This window comes from Bos mutus, chromosome 10 (assembly GCF_027580195.1).
Source record: "Bos mutus isolate GX-2022 chromosome 10, NWIPB_WYAK_1.1, whole genome shotgun sequence".
In the NCBI taxonomy this organism is placed as follows: domain Eukaryota; kingdom Metazoa; phylum Chordata; class Mammalia; order Artiodactyla; family Bovidae; genus Bos; species Bos mutus.
Window position 1 is genome coordinate 43,061,123 of NC_091626.1, and position 17,651 is coordinate 43,078,773.

Consider the following 17,651-nt stretch of genomic DNA (forward strand, 5'->3'; position numbering starts at 1 on the left):
GAACATTAGTAAGTGCCTTGTCGCACAGAGATCTTACACATCAAGGATAAAACAAATCTCTTTGTGGTAAGCAGTCCCATAAAAGTAGTTTTTTTGTTTTTATTTTTAAACATGGTCTTCTCAGCTTTAAAAATTCATTTAGTTGCTGCAGATCTATGCTGTATCTACTCTTGATACCGTTTTTAAAATGCTCTGCCAAAACCATCCTGGTACTAATCCCATAGCTCCCTTTATCAACCTAATTATAAAGCCTTCAAAACTTTAATTGTATTAGATCCACTCTGTGGTTCCCATCCTGTCCCTACTACCTTGTGTAAAGTAGATACTCAAGAAATGAATGAAAGAATGGGTAATTATACTGGACTTAGCAATAGAATGATGCTTTATTTAATTTTTTCCAGTGGATTTATAAGGTCTAAAATCTTAAATAGTTGTGAAACACTAAAACACTTAGTGTATATTTACTTCTGAGGGTCTAAACTTAAAGCTTATTTATAAATGTCCAGTAAAGTAAAACTAGTGAGTCCTAGTTTCCATTGACTTATATAAGGAAATGTAGATTCTAAAACTAGTTACTTCCTTTCCATAACTATAGCAAGAAGAAAATTTTATTTTCATTCTCTAAAAATGTTTAAACAGTTCATTTCAGATGCTTAGCTTTGTTTTCTTACCGTGTCTGCTGCTCTGAATTTTAAAATGAACAGCATTCATTGCCGTTCATAAAAAATTAAAAAGGAAGTTGAGATGTGACAGTCCTAGAGGCTGGCTGTTTCTCCATAGTCAGCCCCAATCCACGATGAATTATCCTAGCCATTGCTGAGTTGGACATTCCTATTTGGGCCAATTCCATTTTTTAAACTTAATCCTATGCCTGACTCTGAATACTAGAAATTTTATAATTTCAAGCCTTTGAACACTGCCTAAAAAATTCATTTTAGGTTTTGATATTTGTACAAAATTCATATTTTTATGAGTTACTCTATGATTTATTGCTTAATAACAGAAATGAGATTGTGAAAATATAAAATTTTGTTGTAACATACAGATGTCAAAAGAAAACTATAAACTTCTGAAGAAAAATAACTTTAAATAATTTTGTAAGATGGTGGGTAAAAAGCCACAATTACTTGTAATGTTAATGCACAGCAATGATGCTAGTAAACATGAGGGTGAATAAGGGAACAAGAAAAGCAGGGTCAAATTTGAGCCCCAGAGAAGGGGTAAGGAAGATACCAGAATTCTATAGGATCTGAGGGAAAAAACTGTCTTTTAGTGTTTTTGCTATTTAACATAGAAATTTGAAAGTGATAATGATAATAAAGAAGAAACTTATTTCTTCTTCCAGGACATGTGAAGGTAGAAATGCTTAGTTTTATTGCATTATAATATTTGAACAAAATACGTTTTCTGTCATTCTTGCATATAAATTCTTTGTTGGTTCTAATGGTAAATTCCCTACCAACTATAGACTCAGCTAACTGAGCTAACATGATTTCTTAGTTTCGTGTTTTCATCTTTAGATATAGATTTTAAAAGTCCAACTTTTGACATTGGACAACTGCTGTAGAAGAATTAAGCCTTTTAAATCAAATCCTCTAGATTTACCTTTGACTTGCTTCAGTAATATACTCTTCTCTGTAATCCTGATTTAGATAAATTTCTTAAATCATAATTGCTATTTTGGCTGTATCTTGCAAATCATAAAACTGTTCTTCCTTAAATCTTCTTTCTGGAATTTGATCACTGTGATTAGGTGATTCTGGCTTCCTTCTTGCTCACATTAATTGCCTCAGTTCTTCTCGATAACCTTCATTCTAAGGCTACCGACTTTAATTCTCCTGCTTTTTGAGGGTAAGATGAACACAGACTGAATTCGTGATCAATCAGGGCTTCTCTCTTTGAAGAGTTAGTGTTGTCAATTGAAACTACTTCATTGACATCAATTTGAAGCATCTTATATAGCTGCTTTTCATTTCTTTTGAAAAGTATAGGCTTATTTCTGGTGGTTTTACTGTTTCTTTTCTTGTACCCCCTTGTGTTTGTAACATATCATGAAAAGAATTTGTTTCTTTTAGCACTGTTTTGCCTCTAGGTTAGAACTTAAATGAACTATAAATTTGGGGGATGTTTGAGCGTTAACAGATTATGACATTGTATTTCAAAATTAATTATGCTTACATTTTCCATGACAGAGCTCTTTACAGAAACCTAATTGTGTACTTCTTTTTGTTTGCTAGGTTTAATCAGCTTATTTGGGAGTACTGTTCTAGCTTTTGGCCACTGCATCACTGAAGGCCATTTGTAACCATCAGCCAACACTTTAAAGCATCTTGTGTTTTGTTTTTTTTTTTTCCACAGATTTCAGACTTCAAGAATCGTTCTTTAATCTCCCACAACTTCTTTTTCCGGAAAATGTAATACAGAATAAAGATAATACCCTCGGTATGGTATATGTCAGGAATAGCATTCAGAACGCTGTGAAAACGGTCTACTTAGATTTCTTCTGCTCACTGAAAACTTGTTCAGTTTTTCTATGAGAGCAGCTTGAATGTTACCATTAACAGACTATTTCAAATGTATTCTCTTCCTGTATTTCCTAATCTTAAATGGTAGTGGTCCTGAAACCGGAGTATTCATTAGTTACTTAGTGTGCTAAAGTATATCATACTCCTATGTGCTTCTCCAAAGAAGGAACTCTTTAGAGAGAAGAAAAGCATTAGGCCATTTTCTTTCTTCTCTGTTGCCCTCCAGCCTTCAGAGAGCTTCACTGTTCTTTTCATGTAATATATTTAAATATAAAAGGATTTCATAGTATAAAGAGTTTAATCATTCCTAGTTATTTCAGATATTAATAACACTATCCCTAGGGCTGTTAGTATGCCACAGATGATACCTGGTTTCAACACAAATATTTAATGGTCTTTAGAGGTATAGGCTTGCTTTGAAAAAAATTATTGGCTACAAGAGATATTTTCAATCTCCTGATTTTCAGCAGATTCAAAATGTATTAGTAAAAATTAATCTTAGCAGTTTAAAATTATTTTTATCTTAACTTCTCATTCCTTTTTTTCTATATCTCCTTTCTCTTTCCTTTTTTAAAAATAATGGATTTTGTCTTTAACCAAAAAAGTAAGTTACAAGTTTCTCCTTGTGTTTTCAAACCGTATCTGATTTTGCAATTTCCATGTTTATAATTGCTAATTTTCATGCATTTTTTCTTCTTTCAAAAAAAAAATTCATAACTAGATATAGCTCCCAAAACAGGGTGTCAGCATAACAAGCTGATTTGGGTTTTTAGCCCCGTGACAGCAGTTTGTGATGATCTAATTCAGTGAACTCCTCTCAAGAAATGATTTTTATAAGTGCTGTCTCTAGTCCCTGCTCATGTAATAGTCACTTCTGTAAAGAAATAACTGACTTGTGCTTTTTGAATATTAGAGAAAGGAAAATTAATCCGTTAATCTATTTGTCCTACATTCAAGTAGTCCTTTTATCCACTCCCTTAAAGCCATCCCAGCTACCTAAGCAGTTAGACCACTTGTCATAACTACACCACATTGATTCAGATGGTAATATGTATATGGCTTCTATTTTCTCTTCTCCTGTTTTTATTCATTCAACAGTTTTACCATGAGGCAAGTAGATAGTCACTAGAAGAGGCACCAGGATGAACCAATTTCAGTGCTGCCCATAAAGGTGTTAAATGCTTATGTGGAAACTTAAGTATATTTTAGAGGGAGTATATTCTTGTAGGGAAGATGGATAACTACAGAAATAATATAATATATGGTAGAATGTGATGAACCTCATGACAGAGATTCTAAGGAGAGAAAATGTTTTCACCTGGAGAAATGAAAAAAAAAGGTTTTGTGGAAGTAGGACTTAAATAAGCAGAGATGAAGAGACATTGCAGAGAAAAGAAACAGCACAGCACAAGCGAAAACACAGAGATGGGAAGCACAGGTTATGCAGAGATCTAGAAGTTAGTTCTGAGAAGAACCAAGGATGAGTAGAAGGGAGTAGTTTTGAATATGCTGAGGAACATTTCTCCAACCAGATGGTAGAGGATCCAGCAGATCTGGCCATCCCCAGAAGTTCCTTTGTATTCTTATGAGCCTGTGTTTCCCCAAATAGCCCATCTGTTGTCAAATGTTAGGTGTCTGAATGTCTTTCAGAGTAGATTAGTGTTGGGAAATTTGGAGATCAGAAAATGGCAACTAATTATAAAGCTCATTATGGAGTTTTTGCTATTTTTTTTAAAATAAAGGATTTTTAGAGAATGTTTTTAAATATATTTGGAGCTATGATAAGTCACAAAATGTAAATATTCCTTGACTATCAAACATCTAACTACATAAAATATATGGTTGCTCTCAGGCAGAGGAAAAATAAGATATAATTTATCAAGAACTCTGAGCATATATTGCAAATGATTCTTTTGTCAGTCATTTGGAAACCCAGTTTCCTTTACTAGTACTTTCTACTTAGTACTAGATACTAAGGTTTTCTTAGTTAAGACACTCGCTTTAAATAGAAGAAACTTGTCCAGTTGGTAAAATGGTTACTTTCTATTCATGTATTTTACTTTTTAACACCATATTCCAGGTTTGACAAGCCCTGTGCACAAAAGAACACTCTACTGAAGGCAGAGTGCTGAGGAAACTCTGCCTTCAGCCTGGGTAGATGGCAGACATTTGCTTGGAGAATAAGGAAGGAAATGTGCCCATATGCATGACTCCCCCAAAAAGAAAATAAAAGGTGAAAGTGAAGTTGCTCAGTCGTGTCCGACTCTTTGTGACTCCCATGGACTGTAGCCTACCGGGTTCCTCTGTCCATGGGATTTTCCAGGCAAGAATACTGGAGTGGGTTGCCATTTCCTTCAACCCATGTTTTAAAACAGTGAAAGCAAATTATTGATGATTGTTAAAAGCCAGCAAATTTTTTTTTTTCATTTTTACCTCTCCTCAACTTTGAGGAATCTTAAATTCTCTTTTTGTAGATATAGGAATATTAACTCGTAGGCACTCCAGAGAAAAGGATTGAGTGATTTTATGTTCTCCTTTTTCTTGACCTAATTCAGTGAAAGAAACTAGGAACATACTAACCTGTCTAGTGCCACCCCTTCTTGATACAATAATAATGAGAAGGCTGGTCCAAGGCAACTCCGTGTAGATTTGGGCCGTCTTTGGCCAAGAGCACATCTCACAGCACATGTAGCATAGTACTACCATGTAGTGACCTCACACCGTTGGGAATTCTGTGATCTACTTAAAGAAAAAGATGAGACATTGGCCCACCTACATCCATCCATCCACCCACCTGTAAAACCAACACGAATATGGTGTCAGCTGCAAACCAGACTGCCTGGGGTAAACCTTTTAAGGAAGATGAGAGACTGTAAAATAGGTTCATCGAGTACAAGCTGGTTACCTAAATTTCCATTTTGATGGGGACAACCTACAGATAAATAGGGAGGGGATGGGGTAAGCCAATCTAGTTAATGACACTTATTAAAAATCCTGTAGGTGATAAGGACAGGGACACATAATGAGGCAATAAGTTCATCATTTGAGTTTGTAGTATACGAAAGGCAGTGTTGCACAGTGATAGCACAATAAGAATACATTTCAGGGACATAAAATCAAAGTGGAGCCAAGTAACACTGGTTGTAACAGGAAAAATCTCCCTTTAACTTTAGAATAACAGTTGTTTAAGACTGTTGGCCTAGGAAGGCATTCTACAGTGGCCTTTAAAAGGAATTCTTAGAAATAACATGGTATGGGCTTCACCAATTTTAATGTGTGTTTCCCATCTCTTCGTTTTTCCTCTTATTTCTCCTTTTTTTCTTCATAAGTGACTTCACCTTGACTCCTCTTCAAGGAGTCAAGTTGTGTTTAAGAATTCATTTCTTCTTTTCATCTTCTTGTCTCTTGTGCCAGAATGTACCTACAAATTTTAACACAAATGTCCCATGGAATACGAAAGATAAAAGATTGACATTCCTGTCCCACAGTTCATCATGTGGATTTCAACTATCTCTGACTTCTTATGGACTAGCTTATAATTTAAATGAGAAAAATAGCAGTTTTGTAAAAGGTCTATGTCAATATATTTCATAGTGCTTTATAACCTGACTGGGTATTTATACTATTTGAGTGTAAATAAACCTTATCTAAAAATTTTTAGACAAGATCCATGGACATTCTTTATCAGAAAAGCACGATTGAATAGAAAAATAACTATAAAGGCATTTTTAAATCACCAAATGGTATTGTTTAAACAGTAGCTAAACATTTATATGAAATCATGCTCTAAAATGATATGATTTCCTTTATGCGATTTCCAAAGCAAAACCCAACTTTTTCTCCAACCTCCTTAATTTTTGCCAATTTTTACTTTTTATACCTGCTAGCACGCTGAACAAAAGAGCAGATTTTGAGTCTGAACGGTAGTGATTTTTATTTTTAAGACAGACCCTTCAAAATACTGTATGGCTTATTGACAGCTTTTGAGGGATTCCTGAAGATGAAATTATCATTTGTCTAAGTGTTTTATCTCTTAAGGATTTGTTAGATTAACCAATTGCAGTGGTATAGCCTTGGATTTGGTAAGGTGATTTTTCTCACGTGTTACAAGGATTTTCTGTGTGTTTTAGAAAAAACTTAATTGAACTTACTGAGCTATTTGAGGACAGCACGGTTGTAAATGAAGTCCTTCCTCTCAAGGGCTACCACTGCTCCTCCCACTCTCACTTCCCCGCCAGTGGATTCTTGAGCACGGGCGGTCCCAGGTGCCTGTTTGGCCCAGCTGACAGCATGGAGAGGAGTATGTTGTGGCCCTTTGAGGAATTCAGCATAGTGGGGAGAAAAGCATCGTAGGACTGTAGTAGATGTTATTCCAACGTGTTCCCCTGAGCCAGCTAACGTAAAGAGCCTCACCTGTGAAGGAGCCTTTGTGTGCACTGTTGCACTCCTGCTGACATTATTGCATCTAAGGCTGACCCGTCATTCTGCAAGAAGACTATTTGCTGTATCTTTCAGGTTAGGCACAAATTTTAAATAGGAAAGCCAGGATTTGAGGCCAGTTTCTTTATTCCAAATATACTGTATGGTACCAGGTGAGATTTTTGTTTTCTTACTTTATTATTCCATACTGACCTGAGCATACAAAGGAGAGGATTCACCAGACAGAATCCTGAGCTACTGAGGCTCTTGAGTGTTTTCTTCCCATAAGATGAGAGTGGAAAGTCACTTTTTAAAAAATAGTAACAATAATTAGGAGAGTCACTTCTGTTTGGTAAATTTTTATTCTCCAAATCTAGTAAGTCTGTGTAGAAACAATCTTACTGTGATACTTACTCATTTGTTTGACTTCTTTTTAGTGGAACTGGATCACAGAATTGACTTTGAACTCAGAGAAGGCCTTGTGGAGAGCCGCTATTGGTCAGCTGTCACGTCGCATACTGCCTATTGGTCATCCTTGGATGTTGCCCTCTTCCTGTTAACCTTCATGTACAAACACGAGCACGATAATAATGTGAAACCCAGTTTAGATCCAGTCTGAACCCTTGAAGGACATTAATGGCCCAAAACTGATTTTTTCTTGTTAAATATGTGTGTCAAGATATGAAAGTTTCAGGTTTAAGTATGTTTCAGTTTTGTTTAGGGCAAGAAATATTTGAATTTGAAAGCACTTTATTTTATTTAAAAAAGCAAAACAAATGTTCAGTTCAAAAGAAGTTATTTATAATTTTCATCATTTTAATTATGAGTCTGACAGAACCCCCTGCAGAGAATCAAGGAGGACCTGGAATTGAGGAAGATTTGGGAACCTGCAAGTTTATAAATCACAATCTAATTTCTCCCAAATATAAAGGCATATTAATGGGTTGAACCTAATGTATTAACCAAAGTATGTTATAAATCTAAAATGATCAAGGTCCAGGATATTCTATGTAAAGATCACAAGGTGGTATCATTGTTTTAGATTTGTATGAAAACTTATATTTCCACAATTTCTTTGAAACATGAGTATAACAAGTTTAAAATGTTTTAAATTTAACTTGTTTAACTCTCTAATGCCGAGAGAAACATTTGAACTACTGTATTTATAGTTTATTACCTCTGACTAATTGCTTTGTGTCAATGTATGAAACATTACATTTTTTTAAAATTTCTTTGAACAATTTAAGAACCACATTTATTTTCTATAATGTTAAGACCCTTTTTTCTCAGAACTCCATCTTTGTACTCTTCAGATGAATATATAGACACTGTGGCATAATTTCAGTATTTTTTCCATTAAAAACTTGTAGTTTCACACAAATAACACTAGTTCAATTATTTTGAAAAAGAAAGTGAACTTTTTATGATGTCACATGCACCTCAAAGAAAACTGAAGTTTTCTACTTGACACAGAATACTCCAGAATAGGTACATTTAGTAAACTTTATTGGAAAATTAGTCAACTTCTCTGGAGTAGGGAGTATAACTATTTTAATTAAGTATATAAGCATCTGTGTGCCAAACAATTAACATATAAAAAGGGGATAGAGTGCCCTAACAAATTTTTTAAGTGTTTTGAGGAATTGTAGTTGCAACATAGACACAATGTTCAGGATTTTGAGGCATCGAAAGAGTTTCCTTGGCTGTCATTTTTTCCACAGTGCTTTTCATCTGAGGAGCTCAAAGTGCTGTGTGATTAAATAATCTATGTAGAAGTTCCTTGAGGTAAGTGAATGAGTGTTATTCTCATGTTACATGTTAACACACTAAGGCACCAAAATATATAAAGTGCCTTGAGTTAGATGACATAGCAAACCAGGAGAGCTCAGATTGAAGACAGGCCATATTCTTTTATGTGCTGTTCATTGACTTATAATTCACACGTGACCTTTTATTTTGCAAATAATAACAAGTTGCCATTCATAATTTGGAGAAATGACTGAAACCAGTCCTTCACCCTACTGGTCATATACATTCTTGGGTTCTCACGCACAAAGGAGGAGTTACTTAGAAGGAATCAGTAGCCATTTCTGCCACAGCCAACCCTCACTTCTGAGAGGCTTCTACTGGGTTGTCCTTAAGGTGCTGTATTTGCTTATCTTAGCTTCACAGAAATCATTGTCAAACTAGGAGCAAAGTTGGTCAGTTATACATCTCACCTTCCTTCTTTAGAAGATATAGAATCTTTGGCTTACTTGTAGGCTTTACTTAGTTGGCCTTTCATTGAATTTGCACAACATAAAGCACTTCTTAGTGTTTAAAAAGATCCTAAGGCTTCATGGCCAAATATGTGACTCACTAAAAAACTCTTGCTATAAAAGGCTTTTGATGCTATCTTAGCAAAGCTGAAGCAATGTCTTTCAAATCTAGAGATTCCTGTGAACTCAGGTCATTCTCATACCCTGTTTATTTCATAGTTCTATTTAGTTTTCAGGAGAATTAAACTTCCATCTCATATACTGTTTCATTAAAGGTACATGAGCCTTTGGGTCTTAAGACATTCAAATGCCTCAGAGCTTTAAGGGATTCATTCTTAACCACTAGAATGTTAAGAGCCCCTTTCACCTGAGGGGAGTGAAAACCTATCAAACCTTTTAATTTGATATTCAGTAAAAGGAAAAGTATACTCCCATAGCTATAGGAAGATATCAGCTTCCATTTTTTCATGTTAGGGAAAAAATCCAATTTAGCCACATGGAAGTTATTTGAATTCTTGAAAAGAGCAATATTCAAAACCACCTTTTCGAAATGAGATATTCTGGATTATTGGACAGGTGTTTTGTTTTCAATTCATTATTTCATAAACATGGTGTTTTTTATTTCACAGTACTCTTCTTGTTTCCATGTCTCTGCATGTTATCATGGAATGTACTTGTATATACTCAAGTAATATACAGAGTATGTGTAATTCTAGCTTGATTTAGAAGCTAAGTCAGTTACTGAGTAACATTTTGCAACTTTATTCCTGCAAGTACTAAATTGGCCAAAAAGTTCTGTTTTTGATACATTAAAATTTTATTCTCTACTTTGTGTACCTGCTCTGATGATTCTTCTGAGTACTGGTCAGACCATTCAAACAATTTTAATCCAGTTCAGCCCCTAAGAATTATTTATACTTAGAATAAGGAGGATGTTTTGTTAGTTCATAACTTTATTTTTGACAGTAATTATACTTGTGTTATAATCCAGTGTTACAGATATTAGCACTTATTACAAAATATTCTCGGTTTCCTGGTAACTAATTTATACTTCAGAAGTAAGCCTTAGGAATCTTTTATTTTACTTCTGATAGGTAGCATCTGTCAGCCTTTGGGAATTCTCACACTGAACATGTTGTTTAGAAGGTCTCAGATGGTGACATGTAAACATTCATCTCATTTTCTTTGTTTCCTCATTGGGGCTGAAGTATTCTGATCTTATTCTGGCATTGTCTTCCCCTAAAGAGTAAACAGGAAAAGAAACCATCAGTGGAGTGTCACAGCCAATTCCATGACTCCTTCCAGTGATGACACTTTGAGCCCCTTAAGGTAGAACTAGACCAAACCTAGAGAGTTCGCTGTAAGGCCTACAGTAGAGGAAAAATAATTGAGTTCCTTTCTAATTAATAAGGTGGTTAATATTTCTGTCTTCTCAGCCACAATGAGTAGGGCATTCGGACAATTGAGAAAACTAATTTGAGTGCATGTCTTAGAACTGTTTGTATAATCTTTTGTTAGCTTGGAAATGAGGCTAAGGAAGATATGTGATACTAAAGAAGAATCAAGGCAGAGCTAAAAAGAGGATGTAGCAGTCCTTCACTGGAGAAAGAACTAGAACTTGACCAGACAAGTCTGAGTGTTGGATAGTTGACTTCTGTGGTTATTCTCAGGTATTTTATCCGGATTCTGCTTGTCATCCTGCTTGAATACTTCTGCCTCAGGCCTCTGCCAGTAATCTGCTGGTCCTCTGACTGAATTTGAAACACATGCAGGGACTTCCCTGGCGGTCCAGTGGTTAAGGCTCCATGCTTCCAATGCAGGGGTGTGGGTTTGATTAAGATTGCCACCAAAAAATGCATTAAGTATTTTTATGGCTAGGTATGGGCAATACATACTGTTTCCTGGCGTTTTATAATAACTTACCTTCCTAGAAAAACTTTTGTTGTATATACAGCAGATTTGGCAGGAAGCATCCCCACTGAACTCTTAACTCTGTTAGTTCTAGGATGGGTCTAAGAACCTTGCAACCCACGCTGTCTCCATTTGCATTAGTCAAGGGGAAAGGAAGTTGCCAAGGAAATACTTGTAGTATTGAGCTTGGAACAGTGTACAGAATGGCAGGATATAAAATTTCATATCGAAGCTCGTTTAGTAAATGTTAGTACTGGCGTGATAACAGCCTGGATTATATGCATCCTGTTTCAGTCCTCATTGGATATTTGCAATAATTTTCAGAGGATCTTAAAATTTCAGTGTTTATACAGATTTTAGAGGTCATCTCATCCAACCATGTTTTAGTTTGATGTGAGCATTTAAATAGCATAAAGGTCTTGAAAAATAAAGGTGAGGGACAGCATGTTAGGTTCACCCCAAAGACCTTGAAAGACTAAATACTTGGCAGTAGAGGAGGGAGGTTATGGTCTCTCTACAGAAAAATGTCATTGACCATAGTGGAATTCTGAAGCCAGAAGGGGTGTAGAGACCATCATTTTCCAAAATATGTTATGCAGACTTTAATAGATGTTGGTTCAGAAAATAAGTTTGGGAAATGCCAGATTTAGAAAACTTTTACAGCAGGACTTCAGAAGCCTTCAGTGTATTAAATGCAATGTGAATCTGGTGCTCAGGGGTGGAGAAGGGAAGTTTTTCCAAACTTAACTTAACCATAGTTAATGGCAACCCATTCCAGTATTCTTGCCTGGAGAATTCCATGGACCGAGGAGCCTGGCGGGCTACAGTCCATAGGGTCACACAGAGTCAGACATGACTGAAGCCACTTAATATTCAGCACAGCATTTATATGAATATACTTAGGAAAATGCTGTCACACTTAATTCTTACAGCGATGTATCCTTTTGTTTGACAAGTGACACTCTAAGATCAGATGGCCAGCCAGTGATAGGAGTCAGTGCCTATTTCCTTCCCATAATACATCAGGAGCCCCTAAAGGGCAGAATCCTCACACCCACCCACCTCCCTGGGCCGGGGGATGGGGGGGTGGGGTGTGGGGGGGATGCCTCTTTCTCATCCCCTCCCCTAGCTCCAGCTGTAATCTGATGCTGATGCTTTAGGAGCTGCAAGATCTCCATGGAGGACTATAGGCTTGAGTTCCCCAGTTGGTCGCCTTTGTTCCCAGGCTCTTGTGAAAGAGTGCCTTACCTGGGCTGGATATACTTCCTTTCATGTGTCAGATTCAAAATACCCAGGAAAAAAAAAGCAAAAGAATGAAAAAATTAAGGAAAAAAAACAAAATGCCCAGGAAACATAGTTTTTCATTGTGGTGATAAATGCAAACTTGGTAGGGAAACAAGTTGCACACTGTTAAATAATATTTAATATTGCTTTTATGTCTTTCAAACTGTGCATATATTGACCTTTTATCAAGTCATATCAAGTAGAGCCCTTCTAAAACTGTCCCATCATAGGTTAACTAATAGAAATTTTAAAATTCAAGTATTATATTTTGGAGAGACTAGGAGATGAGTTTCTGGTATGTGTGTCTTTTCCCCCAAAACAGTCTTCTTGGCAGGTAGTTAGCATGTACTGTTCCTTGGCCTTTGTGTTGGATTACAAGTGGAAGTGCACTTAGCATTGTCCATCGCCTTATGGTTTTTCATTTATGTGTCACGGGCAACTTCCTTCCCATCCTAACACTGTCAGGCTATGTTGGGAAGCTATTCTTTAGGGAGGTTACATCTGGTCTTCTGCTGGAGTAAGATAAAAAACAAGTATGTTAATACATGACCTTTAATCCTTTCTCCTAGAAGACATCAAATATCTGTGCATCACTCATATCTTCCCTTGACAACACCCACACTCACTACTGTCTCTGCTTGATCTCCAAAAATATTTGATTCCTTGTGAGCTTTGTGATAAACAAAAATATAACCATTTTGAGGGTCTAAGGCTGTCATAATAAATCCAAACTCTGCCAACAAGAATCTGGGTTTTTTGTTTTGTTTTGTTTTACTTTTGCCACTAGGCATTCCCTGGTGGCTCAGCTGGTAAAGAATCTGCCTGAGTGTGGGAGACCTTGGGAAGATCTCCTAGAGAAGGGAATGGCTACCCACTCCAGTACCTGGAAAATTCAATGGAGTGTATGGTCCATGGGGTTACAAAGAGTCACACGTGACTGAGCGGCTTTCACATTTCTCAGCGGGAGGTAACACTATGACTCTTGGACTCTTAGGTTGTTGCCTTTCAGCTTCTGTGACTCTTGTGTTCACGCTCCCTAAGTGCTGTCAGTGACTGCAGTAACACAGAAGGTGGGCTTTTTCATTTTCTTTTCTTCATTGCCTCTCATTTTCAGTAGTAAAGGCAGGTTGGTTTTCTCAGTGTTCAGTTTTACTGAAGCATTTTTCTTGTTTGATCTGAGCAGTGGCCAGTTCGGATGGCAAAAAGTACATAACTTTCATTTTAGAATTTTTCCAGTCTTGATTTTTCTCATTTGGAACTTGTGCATTCATTCACCTTTGATAATTTCAAGGAAGTGAGAGGTAAGTAGTAGAACTCTCTCCCGGGTTACACTTTTTCCCTAGATGAATTGATGCATTCATTATCTCATTCACCAAGCACAAGTCATTGTGCCCTCTATTAGACAACCTCAAAGAGTAGGCTCTTCTAAGCATTCTTGGGAACATGGTCCTCCTCATCTTTGTTTATGGTAATCCAGAAAGTTCATGAAGAGTGCAGATATTAAAATCTACCTAGTCATGAAATGAATTATGACAAACAATGTCAGGGAATATATAGTAAAAAAAAAAAATCTGCTGGTGAACAATGGCCACCACCCTACCTCTTACTAGGAGGATTAATAGCCACTGTGGCACACTGGCTCCCTCAAACATGAGAGGGAAAAGTTGGTTTGTTTTGATCCTGTAAAATCTGTTCACAGCTTCTCAATCCAGGGTCAAGATGACCATAGTTCTCAAGCTTTTGGGCTAACCTGAATATGTGATAACTGATAGAAGATTAATGCCAAGAAGCCATGCAGATTGGGATCAACCACTACAACATTTCCAGTTAACTTCCCATTTCCTCACACTTTAGTTCATACCAGACCGATTGAAAAATAGGGTTTGAGGTATAAGAATCCAGGAATTTTCGTGCTAGACAAAAGTAATTCCCTCGAGTGGTATTAACTTTAGATTGGGAAATAAAAGGGCCAAGATGAATGGACTACATACATTAATTGAATTGAAATGGGACAGTGTTCGAACTGAAGAAAAAGCAAGTGTGGGGAAAGAAAGCTACTTGATGCCTGGTCAAAATAGTCTTGACAGCTTAGTTCATTTTCTGAGAAAGGTGGATGATACTGTGGCATGGATCTGATCACAACATTTCTTGAACTGAAGACCTGTGCTGTCTCCATTTATCTTTGGAGGCTCCCTGTGACCTAGCCCAAGCTGGATCTCCTTCCTGAGTTCTATCCTTAGCAGCATTTCTGTCACAGCAGACTATGCAGCATTCACCTAAGAATGCATGTGTTTTAGTTACTGTAGTGGTGACTTGCTGTTTTGATCTGCCCAACATCCTAATTCTCCTCCTTTGGGGTGGGCACTTGCTATCTACCTCTACAAGGATTAAATCACATGCTGCTACAGCTGCTGGTTTTCAGCACCCCCTGAAAGAGTTCAGGGTGGAGAACAGAAACGAAGCATTCTGTGCTCCAGGAAAAACTGGCAGGACAGATCTTTAGAAAATATATTTTCAGGAGCTGATTTTATGAGCCCAATTCTCGTATCTTCTTAGATCTAGAAAAGCACTAAAATCCTTCATGGTGATACCTATTCCTCGTGACTAGCAAACGCTTCACAAAACTAGCAGAAACCTTCTGGAAAAATACGTGTTTGAGTGTATGTATTCTCCCTTCACCAAAATCACATATATACTGGCCTTCTCCCCTCCCTCTTTGAAGCAGTTTCTTAGAGCTATCTCCTGGGCTGCAGTCCTCATTTTACTCCAAATAAAACGACTTGCAACTCTCACTTTATACATTTTTTTAAGTCGACATGGTCCTCTCTTCCCCATCTCTCTATGAATTACTGCCCTAGGCCAGCCCACTCTGTGTGGTTCTAAGTGGCTAATCCTAGTGAAGTGTTGCAACCTTTCCCACCCTTGGTTAAAATTATTTTCTGTTTCGCCTGAATCCCTATTATTAAAACAGCTAGATCAAAGCACTCACTGTAACCATGCCAGGTGATGGGTGTATGTCTCAGGTAAGACCGTACTTTCCATCTCATAAGCCACGCTGATTATCCCAGAGTTAGGCACATACCCTAAATGAGACTGAGAAGAGGCTTTCTATCATATTGAATTGCTGGCCTGTATGTGCAGGCCTTCTGTGGCAATTCAGTAGTCTGGTGGGCATGGCATGATGTGAACATGTAGCCACCTGTAGTCAGACTTCACATCTTCCTCCTACAACATGGGTTATGTCCATCTGCTATGGGAGAGAAGCAAGTGGAGAACTGAGGCAAATGCTACCCCTAGCTTTCCTGATTCCATTTGAATTTACTTAAGCTATTTTTCTTGGGTTCAGAAGAGTTCAAATTAATAATAATTAAACCAAAAATAAGCTCCACCTCCCTAATAGAAATTCTGTCTTTTGAAGACCTCCCTCAATCCTCCGAAATTAATAACTACTTGTGAGTCCCTGTCATAGCCCATTTGGGCTACATAGCAAAAAATACCATAAAGTGGGTGGCTTGTAAACAATAAACACTCCTCTCCGCTTTAGAGACTGGGCAATCCAAGACCATGGCACCACAGACTCAGTGTCTGGTGAGAGACCACTTCCTTATTGACTGCCATCTTACTGCAATCTTGTATGACAGAGGGACAAGGGATCTCTCTGGGCTCACTAATCCCATTCATAAAGTCTCTACCCACATGGCCTAATCACCTCTCAAAGACCCACCTCTAAACACTACCACACTGGGGATTAGGTCTCAACACATGACTCTAGGGGAGACATTCAGTCCTTAGCATCCCCTATTAACAATGTGTTTGTTGCACTGGTTTCATTTTGCCTTGATTTGGGGTTTGATCACCTGTCTCTTTTTCACTTGTTGACAGGCTTTTTAAAGGTAGGGAGGGACTTCCCTGGTGTCCAGTTGTTAAGACTTCGCCTTCCAATGCCATGGGTGTAGCTATGATCCTTGATCAGGGAGCTGACTTCGCCTTCCAATGCCGTGGGTGTAGATATGATCCTTGATCAGGGAGCTAAGACCCCACAAACCTCACAGATATAAAAACCAGGATATAAAGCAGAAGCATTATTGTAACAAATTCAATACAGACTTTTAAAATGGTCCACATTTTAGGGAGCATCAGTGGACTCTCCATAGGGCACTACATTGTAGGGTCTTAAATTTATTGAATTATATCTAGACTGGTAGTGTGTAGGTACTAGGAATAACCATGAATTTAAAAATATGAAAATCCATGCTTTCATGGAGTATATTGTCTAGTAGGAAAATTATTTGACCAAAATTCATGGGAATTGCTAAACTGGAAGAAGCGTTGAGGAGAGGCAAACCCTACCTGGGAATAAGAGGCTCGGGAAGAAGGGATCTTGCTTTTTCCACAACCAAAGAAAGCAAAATTAGTAGCTTCTGGGATGTAGCAAAAAAGGGGTAGGAAGTACATGTCAGGGTGAACTTGAAAATAGAACTTGGATTCTATTTTCTATTCTATTAAAAAACTGACCGTTGTACTTACCTGTGCAGAACAAAAATGTCTAGGTGTTCACAGTTACTCCCCAACTTGTGCTCCATAGTAACTCAGTGGTGTTTCCTACAGGGACCAAAGAGATTTCTTTCTTGCTGTATGCTGTTCCCTAAATGCAACAGTGCCTGTTCACGTCTCTCTACCTTTGCACTCACTGTCCCCTCACCCTAGAGTGTGTTCTGCTTCTTTCCCATGTACTGGAAACCTTTACTTATTTTGAAGTTGGTAATCACTGCATTCATGATTAGAAAAAAAAAATTCCCAGTGCTTTCCCAATTCCTTCCAGATGCAGACTAGTTTCTCTCTATGCTACTGCTGCTGCTGCTGCTAAGTCGCTTCAGTCGTGTCCAACTCTGTGTGACCCCATAGATGGCAGCCCACCAGGCTCCCCCGTCCCTGGGATTCTCCAGGCAAGAACACTGGAGTGGGCTCCTGACAGTAATTTATGATTAACCCTCTCTGCAACTGAAACATAAAGAGAAAACAAGCAAAGGAGGAAAAGGTGGGGTTTGTGGGAAATGGTAGTTAGTCAATTAATTTGCATTTGTGGAAGACATTATAATGTTCTGTTGTGATTTGTTTATAAACAAGGGAATGTATTCCAAGTTTCATGTGAACAGCTGTCAGCTTTAGGATCATGATATTTTTGGAGGGTAAGGACCCCGGTTTGTACATGGACATAATAAATGCACAAAGTTTTGTGTCAGTTCTTACACAA

General features: G+C 37.5%; 2 protein-coding genes across 6 annotated transcripts in view; one reads left to right on the forward strand and one right to left on the reverse strand.

The window, feature by feature from the left end:
* DDHD1 (DDHD domain containing 1) overlaps positions 1–10,038 on the forward strand; it is a 66,897-nt gene extending 56,859 nt beyond the window's left edge. For 3 of the 5 annotated variants that reach the window (XM_070377830.1, XM_070377832.1, XM_070377834.1), the window contains 2 exons: positions 2,359–2,442; positions 7,382–10,038. In XM_070377830.1, coding sequence (XP_070233931.1) covers positions 2,359–2,442; positions 7,382–7,563 — 266 coding nt within the window. In that variant the 3' untranslated portion in view covers positions 7,564–10,038. The remainder of the gene's footprint in view (positions 1–2,358; positions 2,443–7,381) is intronic. The other 2 variants (XM_070377831.1, XM_070377833.1) reach the window with 1 other exon arrangement.
* Positions 10,039–10,159: 121 nt separating this feature from the next.
* The window catches only part of LOC138989569 (uncharacterized), a 61,782-nt gene continuing 54,290 nt past the window's right edge, over positions 10,160–17,651 (reverse strand). The window contains exon 2 of the mRNA XM_070378557.1: positions 10,160–10,441. The gene's annotated coding sequence lies outside the window, so the exon portion shown is untranslated. The remainder of the gene's footprint in view (positions 10,442–17,651) is intronic.